We start from the raw sequence: 10,110 nt of genomic DNA, 5'->3' as shown, positions 1-10,110 counted from the left end.
TTTGAACTTCTATAAACAAGCTATGACTTCAAGAGTGTTTTTGTCTGTTTTTGGAGCAGAGCAGCAGCAGCTAAAGTCCCTCGATCTCATGGGAAGCGGTATGATTGTGATAGCGCTGCTAGTTTCCAATAAATGCAATTAAATGGCACAGGCGTACACTAAAATCTGTCAGATTTTACAGCTTCTTTACCCAACACACACACACACACCTTTTTTTTTTTTTTTTTTTTTTTTTTTTTTTTTTTGTAAAATCGTGAAAACAATTTTGTCGTAAAGGGGCTAATTTAATTAACCAGATCAACTTTAATTAGAATATATGCCATATTATTTAAGTTTATAATTATTAGTTTTGTTGGAAATTATTTTTATAAGGGTTGTAGGGTTTTGTCCCTAACTGCATGGCCCTATTTCTACCGTTTTAGAGTGGAATGAATTTATAGGGCCTTTTCAAAACCCATATTTAAAAATGCTACTCCTAAATTGCAAGTAAAATTCATCGAAATTATAAAAAAAAATCGACTGAAAACTTCTGTCGACTTAGAATTGCTTAAAAATTGTTTTATCGGGCAATAGATCCCATGTGCAGATGTGCAGAAAGACTAAAACTAGCATCCTTTCCGGGGTCTATTAGTATGCATTTTAGTGATACCTGAAATTGTGCTTTCGTATCGCCACAAACACATTTCCTGTGATTGGTGGGTTACTTACATTTTTAACTCGTGAGGAACCCATAGGCCTAAATGTTGATAACAAAAAGAAAATAATTAAGACAAAAATAAACATGACTATAATCTAGACGAATCAGCGTTAAAGAAATGCTGTAAAACAGGGGCCAAGGTCAGAATGCATCTCAACAAATTTTATCCTGATCTCAGTAAAGTAAATAAGTGGAATAATAAATATAGGCCTACTGTAGAGAGCCCATTTGCGGTCAAGAAGGACCAAAAAGTTTTCCGTGCCTGAAGATCAGGGTCCCATACATCAAAAGGCTGGGTGGACCAATGCATAGATTGGTCTTTGCATACTTGTATAGTGTTAGTCAAGTGGCGGCTAATGTCACATCTCTAATGTCACATTCTCCCATTTCTAAATCTATATACGTGAGGTAATGCCGCCAACCCCTCATCCCAGATTTCAAATATTCAATTGTGGTGGATTCCTTGATTGTCGTCATTTTAATTCTTATTTGTTTAAATATTTGACTGCATTACCCAGGACAGATAGATCGACAAGGTAGGTTTGAGATCTAGGCCCGTAGCCAGGGGGAGGGGGGGTTCGAAATAACTGTCCTTTTTGCTGGGAAAAGGTCCAAACTGAGTAAATTTGATCTAGATAAACAAAGGTTTCATGACAGGAGACCCACATTTTCATAAAAAAAGCACCCACTTTTGCAATTGCTGGCTACGGGCCAGACATCAAATCTTGTTTATAGTTGTATGTTTATTCTTTTCTTTATGTAATCATTTAAATATTTCAATTTTGTCCGTTGTCATCTATTTCTTCATAAATCTTTTTCTTAATTGATCTTTACATGTGTCACTAAACTGTGTAGAGGATATATCGATCGACAGAAACGTCTTATCTTTTTCTCTCGGTAAAATAGTGTCGTGAAGAATTATTCGACGAAACTGCTTTGTTCTCACGGAGGTCCTGCTATGTAAACGTTCATGGTACTATTGGTAGAGCGAGCTCTTCTCTTCTTGCCCCGCACCAGTGCTGAGATTAAATATGGCCTAGACAAGGTACTGAATGTGTACACTCTACCAAGGTGACAGATTGATTTTCCACAGATATTCACAGATATGTCTATAGATAAATAGACAGTCATTTTGGCTTCGATTCAGCAAAAAATGTCCACAATAATGACTGCGGCCCTGGTAGAGGGTACTGAATGTGTACCTTCTGATAACAGAAGTCCGTGTAGTTTGTTACTAAATTGAATCAAACTATTTTATTCAATTTTGTAACAATCAGAGGCCCCTGTGATTGGAAGGTACTGAATGTCAAGCGAATTACAGTCGCTTAAATTAGCCCATAGAACCTATTACATGATGAAATACTGGTTTTCTACAGAAGTTGAAAATCTCAGTCCGTCATTTTTGTAGTTGCTTGGGATTTCTGAAAAAAAAAGCACGAAAAAAGCTGCTAGCATGTGCAGTGATAATGTTTTATGTGCAGTCGATTCAGAAGGATGGTTTTTAGGGTGTGGCATTAGCCGGCTCACATTCTTTCAGAAGTTTCAACAGAAAGCGCGCTGGAAATGGTAAGTCTTGAAGCCAACCCGTTCACGTGTTTAGAAAAGTTGAAAAAAATTCATGCAGTTGTTTTAGATATGTATTTGTGTATTTCAATCTGTTATCCCTGACTACAGTTCCCGTACACTAAAAGAGGTGGCTGTTTAACGAAGAAAATCTTTAATACATAAAGATAAAGGTTAAAAGGTTACGATAAATCCGGTACAAATCTTTACAAAAAAAAAAAAAAAAAAAACGTAAATAGAGAGAAAATTTCCAACCCGGGATCCCACTACTAATAATACTACTGCATTATCAGTATTAACAACTAATATTACTACTGTGTTATAATATATCTTATAGTGTTTGCATATAACTTATAACCTTAATTCTATGTATTTGATAAATGTATTAAGTTCGGTAACTTGTAGACCCATAAAGCTGAGTGATTTATATATTTATATTTATTCACATGCATGTCACATTAATAAATAAATAAATATTAAATGCTTAAAAATGGTGTTTTATTTTACCCATGACGGCTCAATTTACTGTTTACATGATTGCAAATAATCAGAATCATGAATTTACAGGTATCTGTCTTACAGGTACTTTATCGCTTAGTTTGCCAGTCACGAAATCAGACGCTTAAAATAACTGACAACCGACGTCTGAGTTTTAATAGAAGCTGTCATTTCTTCAAACATGGACCACCCATTGAATCAATCATGACTGTTTTTATCAACCACTATTTTTTTTATGAAAATGCCATTGCATTCAGTCTGCAATCTCTGACAACAGTAGCCATTCAAAAAAGTGCTTGTTTGGTTTAGAGTGAGTGTTTAAAAAAAAAAAAAAAAAAAAAAAAAAAAAAAAAAAAAAAAAAAACGCTTGTTAAAATCACTGGTGTAGATGTTGTTTTCAATTTAAAAGAGGATAAGAGGTGAAAATCCGCGAAGGAAAACCTCCAACAGGGATAAGACTTCAAATCCAGGAACATGATGTTTATACCGTGTTTTCTTTCGCAGTGTGTAAATTGTGAAAAGCACAATATACTGCTACTCTCTACCACAGGTTGATTTCTCACTTCTTGACAAAATTTTCTTCTCAGTTTAATATATGCCTTATTTAATACATTTACCTTGTCACTTCATTTACCAGTTATGAAATCAGATGCTCAGAATGCTAAAAATAAAGAACTACATGACGTCTATTTTTTGTCTTAAACCACCTATGTAAAATCAGGCATGACGTACTGTTTTATCGACATTTTTTTGAAAAATGTCATTTCATTTAGTCTGAATTCCGAACGTATCCCATGTCAGGTACAGCATGCGGCCCGACCGGCTATGATTTCACAGATTTCATTCATCTCTCAGTCTGTAAAAGCGGTCAGTATTATTTGTACACGTGCGTGCATAACCATATAAACTCTATACACTGTCTATAAACGGCTGTATAAAGTTGGTCAACAATGGGAAGGGCGTGCGTCATAATTTGCACTATATACAAACACATTGAACACAGAAGAGAAGGCTCGCGACCCATTTAGTACCAATGCCTTGTCCCACATAAACCCTAGACGACCTCAACAGCCACAATTACCGATCAAACTGAGCCGGCGGAAGAGGTTTTTGTCCTTCAACCACCCTGATTTTCTTAGGGAGTGCGGTGACTCACCAGTACCCCAGTTACATATCTGAATTGTGCTGTAAGGGCTGCAAGTGGACGTGATTCAACGTGTGGAAACCCACGCACCGTGACTTTGTATCTCTGCACGTCAATGCTTATTCACAGGGCAAGACCGTTCACTATAGCCACTACTATTTGGCAATTTTGATTTTGTGACTTTTCTTATAGTTTAGATCGTGTCTCAGGCACCTGCGTGAAGACTTTGAGCAACAGGTAAGGCATAAGAATACCTAAAATGCGTATTCTCTTTGACCCATACAGAGGGTCCAAAATATAGGGTATCATTTACATCTCAAAAAGTCATGTCCATTTTGAAGATTTTACAGGATTTGACCTGGTAAGTTATATAATGGTGGGTTAGATATTGGTCAACCTGCATATTTGACGCGCGAAGTCAGTGCTTCATATCACTGACGACCACTGAGAGAGCTGGGGTTAATATTCGGATATTAGATCAACCTTTATCTTGACAAAGACTGACTTTACAATAGGTATTAAGAACGGTGGTTACAATAGGCCCTGCTGCTGACATAGACTATTACACATATACTTTCACCTCTAAAGGGATTTTTAAAAAGCTTTGCACGCCGATGGTAAGTTTAGGATTGATTGGAAACAATGTGGCAATGGAATGCTTTCTTTTTTACGGTGTATTAAAGGAGGGGGGGTGGGGGCGTTACCAAATAATTCATAAAGATCCCCCAGATCCATCCCTTTTCCCAATTTCGTTTACATTGTCAGTCCCCTTACGAACGTAGGTGCATATTTTTGGATAATGTTTCAGCTCGGTTAACAACATCTGCTGTCATTGTCTTTTTAAGCAAGAAAAAAAGAAAAGGGGCACAATATAATATTAAGTTGGCTAGGGTGTTAAAATTCTTGCCAAATCCACCCCAAAAGCCAGTAACTGAACGAGTCATACAATAGCTTCATTCCACAGCGTCGCCTTGGATTGTCGCTCTTACTGGCACCTTGTACCGCGAAGGATGTGATTTCGTGATAATGAATTAACTTTTGCACGAAACAGAGATAATAAAATCTGAGTCACTATTTTAGTGTCAAGTTAAGCTGATGAGTAAAGCATTTAGTTCCGCTTTTCGGGCTTTTGTTTTTATTGGAGACGGGTTGATACGTGTTTATCATAAATAAGGAAATAGATAGGTATGTTTATGTTTTAGATGGCAAAGGATAAGTAATCAAAGTGTACGTTCCCATGGGCTGACCTAGATGTAGAGAAGTAAGGGCTGAGTATGTTTTGAGTGGTCCATTGTATGTTTGCTCTCCCACTTAACACCGGACACTGCTTGCGGTTTAAATGACATTACAGGTGATATGACGGATATGATAAAAGCGACCGGCAACGTCAGATTTCTGATGGCTCGGATGCAAGTATTTGGAGTCTCTCTCCTTTCTCTCTATTTCATATTTATGTAGTTATCTGTGAATTAAGACCGCCTTTTAATTTCAGGTACATACGTTGGATGTAAATATGCAGCTGTTAGCTTCAATTCTTTTCGGTCTTCTGCTCGTGCCAGAGTTGGTGGTAACAGAAGCAGGTAAATGTTTTATAAAAATATAAATTGCTTTATTTATTGAAATTTTATTTTATATGGCGGAATTTAATATCTGTTATAGATTTGCTAGTGCATTTGGCCTCTTTTATCAAATAATGAATAAAATTAATTAATGAGGTGAAATTTATTCCAGCCGGTCCTTGCAGTCGATATTACTTGGAGGGAAGCAATGAGGCACTGAAATTCCAGGAGGACAAAGTGTTTAAATACTATTACCTGCTTGATCCGCAATCCACGGGTGATCCTAGTCGTCCTTCTTACAAAAGAGAGTTTTTATACAGGGATATATTTGTGTTCTTTTTGGAGGGCAAAGGACAGTGGCTAGTTGGTAAAACTCTTGGGGGAAATAATGCTGGAATTTATGTGACTGACACAGCGCAGGAACCCCATTTGGTGACCAATACTTGGAAGTATTACAATGGCACGGATTTTGTTAAAGATCCTTCTTTGAAATTCACATGTGTCGCAGGTGCGTTTTGTAACCAAACTGTAGTTATTTACGCCTATTACTAAAAAACCCGGAACGTAATGTTTTATTAATAAGCATTAATTCTAAACGGTTTTGCAACAGGACATTAATAAAGGGAAATAATCACTTGCACAAAAATTTTGCAATTATGACCACGTGGTTTTTATGTAAATACTCTATGTTACCATATGTTATCTCGAAAAAAAAATTAAAATACGTATAATTCGCCCGTTTCGCGAAAAACGCATTTGGAACATCATCCTTGGCTTATAGTTTGGTATTGTAAACCTAGTTTCAGTGTCGCGTTGTGCGTATGCAGAACATTACCGAAGGTATAAATATCTTTCAGAATCTAGTACAACGTCAAACGCACCGCGACGAGACACTTCAACCACAACCAGTGTTCCGCAACCTCAAACTGTGGTGCCGGCATCGAACCAGAGCAGACAAAATTCCACAAGCAATGGGACTGTAAGGGAGTTGGAAGAGAAAATCGCGGCAATGAGAACAGGTGAGATGAAGCTGTTTGAGATAATTCTCTAGTATGGTAAATGTAAAAGTATTAGGGCATAAATGAAAAATCTAAAATACGACTAGGTAAAATTGATCAGTTGCTTAATGACCGATCCTGATTTTGTGCAAATCAATTTTTAATCCACACGTTTACAGACCGACCCTATTTTTAGACGGTCGCCACTTGTTAACCAACTTATCAGTTTTGTCTGGCCTTACTGTCTTTTCTCACTTTCTGAAATATTATTTTGCGAATATTTTGAAAAATCCATATGTATGGTTCCCATGTGTTTATACTAATTAAACAAGTTGAAAAACAATAGCATCACGCCGTCCCAACATAACTGTATTTTCATTTCAGCTACAATAGCAGCTGCTGTAATCCCTTCTGTTCTTTTAATCATCGTTTGTGCCGTTGTGGGATTGTGCTACTGGCGTGATCGTCGAAGGTACGTTTTATTTTCGGGCGTTCTCTTTCGCTGCTGTCTCTCACTTTTTACTTATGCCCTGTGATCATATGGATTCACATTGAGCCCGTATATACAAATACTTATATAGCTCATAGGTTTACAGTATAGACACATTAAATGAATGGCAAATGTGTACAATGAAAGTCACGAAACCTGAAACTCTGTGCAACTGGTAGTTTGGTAACACTATAGTTTTGTTTGAGATTCCATTATAAGCTGGTGCAAGCACTCCGCATTTAGTAAGTATTATTCTACAATTTGAAACGGTTTCTTCTTTTTTTCTACAGGAGAAGGAGGAACGAAACTCCAGTTTGCAGCATTGCGAAGAAACGACCATCAGAAGCGAATGTCTACACTGGCCTTGAGAAAAGTGACATGAAAAATGACGAACAGGGACACTACAGAGTTTTATCACAGTTTTCAGTCTCTGAAAATAACAAAAGTGACGATGAAAAAATTTCACCAAAGGATCCCAAACCTAAGAGGAAAACGAGACGTAAGGAAAAACAGACAACAGCGGACAAAGACGAACAAGAACAGCAGCAAAAACTGCCATTGAAACTTCAAGAAATACTGGATGAAACATCACAACCACATCACGTTGTCACAGTTGACGACAACGATGAAGGGGCATATGAAGAAATGAATCCATACGAAGGGGGTTATTTAGAACCGATGTCTACGGTCAAAAGTCACATAAGAAAGTTCGAAAACGTTTAACATGACAAACAGTTGATCGTTTGATCGTTTGGAATTTATTCAGTCGCAGACAGCAAAAAGACGGCCAAAGGGTAGTAAGGCTACTCAACTCGCTGCTCTGGCTAACAACACATGTCTACATTGCTTGCACATTCTATAATGAGAATATTATTTTCTCGTGAATAAGAGAAATCTGAGTCCAATACATACAGGTTTGTCTGAGGTACGTTGTGCAGGATTTTAAATGCAATGGTATTTACTAGATATGTAAATGTAAATGCATTGAGAATATTATGGCATAGCTGTGATTGAGGTTGATCAAAAAACGTGGCGACTCAATATTACTTTGGTAGGTGTTCGCATTCGAGCATGTATGAACGCGGTATGGCCCGGTGCGGTCAAATTCTACGAGGTATGATTATTAAGATTGTCTTTGTTGCTATGCTAGCAACATGTTGTTCTTATAAAAAAGTAGGAAGTTTTATTGTCAAAACATAGTGTCTTCACTTAGTTAAGATTTCGCACAATTATATGATGGCATTAAGTAGCTATACAATAAGTACGACTTAAATTGGTTATGGCTTGATTTGAATCAAAGTCATTTCACGGGCACTTAATAATTGATTTTAATGACAGGTGAAAAAAATACAGAAAATGGTTATTGTTTGCATCAGAGATCTGTATAAACATACATAAAAGTAAAGAAAAATAGGCCTACTATTTTATGAGGTATAAGTAATAGTTTCAGGGAGCTTTGAGTAATATGAGTAACTAAAAAAAATACTAACGAATCAACCAACAATATCTAATTTCCACATTTTCATATGTTAATTTATATTTTAATAGTTGATATAACATTTATGACTATTCATCGTTTATGCAAGTCCCTTTACAACATTTTACTGCATTTAAAATAAAATGATTTTATGAATAGATTGTCTCTGCAGACTTTTCAGTGGATACAATTGCTACAATGATATTAGATATTGCCTCACAAGTAAGAGCAAACCCGCTCTGCTATTTGGGCCTACCATATTTTTACTTTTTATATTCATGGTACGCAAGTTAACCACAATATTGGGCTGTCTCTGATTCACAATATCACTCAGGGAGTGGTTGAAATGGCTCTGAATATTGCAGAGATACTGTTTTTGGTTTGGTGGCAGTGAACACATCTTCCACATTCCATGTTTTGTTATTCTATTTAACAATGACAGTGTATATTACAAAAAAAGGGAATTTTGACATTTCAAGAAACACATTTTATTCGGTGTTATGTTAAGAAAGTGCGTTCACTCGGATTTGATGACGATGAATCACAAGATAAATGATGATGAAGGTTAGGCCTATCCATTAAACATTAAAATTAGAACAATATATCACCAACGGAATAAGTTATCTTTGCATCCGTGTTCAAAATAAGTCAAATTTAGAAACACTTTATGATGAATTCCACAAGTATGATATCAGTTTTAAGTCTGAACGAAACTGCATCAAACCACTTCCTTGCTGCACTATTTTTTCTTATCAAAGTGTACCGATAAACTCAAACAGTCGCAACTGTGTTCACTTTGTCCTCAATGGATTAACTAGATTTCTTAGTCCCATCCTTCCTTTTCGAGATATTCAAACAGCTAACCACGTGAAAGCCACATGCAAAAATGGTAAGTTGTAATCTATCTGTTGGTGATCCCCCCCCCCCTTTTTCTTTTTACTAATATAGCAATAAAAACGGTAATTCATCAAAATGAGAATCTGTCACATTCTCAGAACATCCATCTCGTATCTTATTGTCCATATTGGCATTATTGCACGAACAGGTGGGTCAGGTGTCCATTTTACTTTCTCCTGTTTTGAGTATTGGGCTTGAGAATACTCACATTCTCAAGATTTCCGTGGCAAGATCTGGGGGCTGTCTGCACGTCCGATTATTCGGGATTCTGTAGAACGGCCGCCCGTCTGCTTACAAAGCCTTGGGGCTGATGAAGACCTCTAGGTCGGATCTTCTTTTCTCTGAAATACTCAACGTGCTCCCCCAGCGATCTTATTGAAGAGTTTCTCTTGCCTCCTTGAAAGGAACGTTGAACACATGCAGGATCTTGCTTACCAAGTTGTGGTCGAGCCCCAATGTCTGCTGCGACGACATGTCTACCCAGTGGCCTGAGGACTTCTGGGCGTGGCTCTGTGGGGCGATGAGGATATCGGGCAATCGGGACCAAACTTGGGAGGCCCTGAGTGGCTATTCCTCTCATGGCTATTGGCAAGGGGCAGGGGTGTCTCCTTCCACCCTCCTCCAGGTGAGGAAGCCTCACCACAGCACCACTTTCCTTTCTGTACAAATCAGACAAATTAAAAAAAATAATAATAACAATATAATTGACTAAATATAAATTAGCAATATAGACAACTTGAATGCAAAGTGTACTTTGTATTGAAATTAATTAAGGACATAATTCCTG

The 10,110-nt window shown here is 37.2% G+C and overlaps 1 protein-coding gene across 6 annotated transcripts; it reads left to right on the top strand.

Moving 5' to 3' along the window:
• Positions 1-871: 871 nt before the first annotated feature.
• LOC106151414 (uncharacterized) lies at positions 872-8,584 on the top strand. 6 transcript variants are annotated; one of them, XM_087001120.1, is made up of 6 exons: positions 872-1,034; positions 5,395-5,482; positions 5,634-5,969; positions 6,319-6,480; positions 6,844-6,931; positions 7,240-8,584. In XM_087001120.1, the coding sequence occupies exons 1-6, from the start codon at positions 1,002-1,004 to the stop codon at positions 7,670-7,672; spliced, it is 1,140 nt and encodes a 379-aa protein (XP_086857246.1). In that variant the 5' UTR covers positions 872-1,001; the 3' UTR covers positions 7,673-8,584. The 6 variants fall into 6 exon arrangements, with proteins under 6 accessions (XP_086857246.1, XP_086857250.1, XP_086857249.1 ...); XM_087001124.1 differs by lacking the exon at positions 872-1,034 and adding an exon at positions 3,777-4,064; XM_087001123.1 differs by lacking the exon at positions 872-1,034 and adding an exon at positions 3,779-4,139.
• The last annotated feature ends 1,526 nt before the right edge of the window (positions 8,585-10,110 follow it).

This window comes from Lingula anatina, chromosome 1, assembly GCF_051362555.1.
Source record: "Lingula anatina isolate TDL-2025a chromosome 1, LinAna3.0, whole genome shotgun sequence".
NCBI lineage: Eukaryota > Metazoa > Brachiopoda > Lingulata > Lingulida > Lingulidae > Lingula > Lingula anatina.
This window is presented reverse-complemented; position numbering and strand designations above follow the sequence as displayed.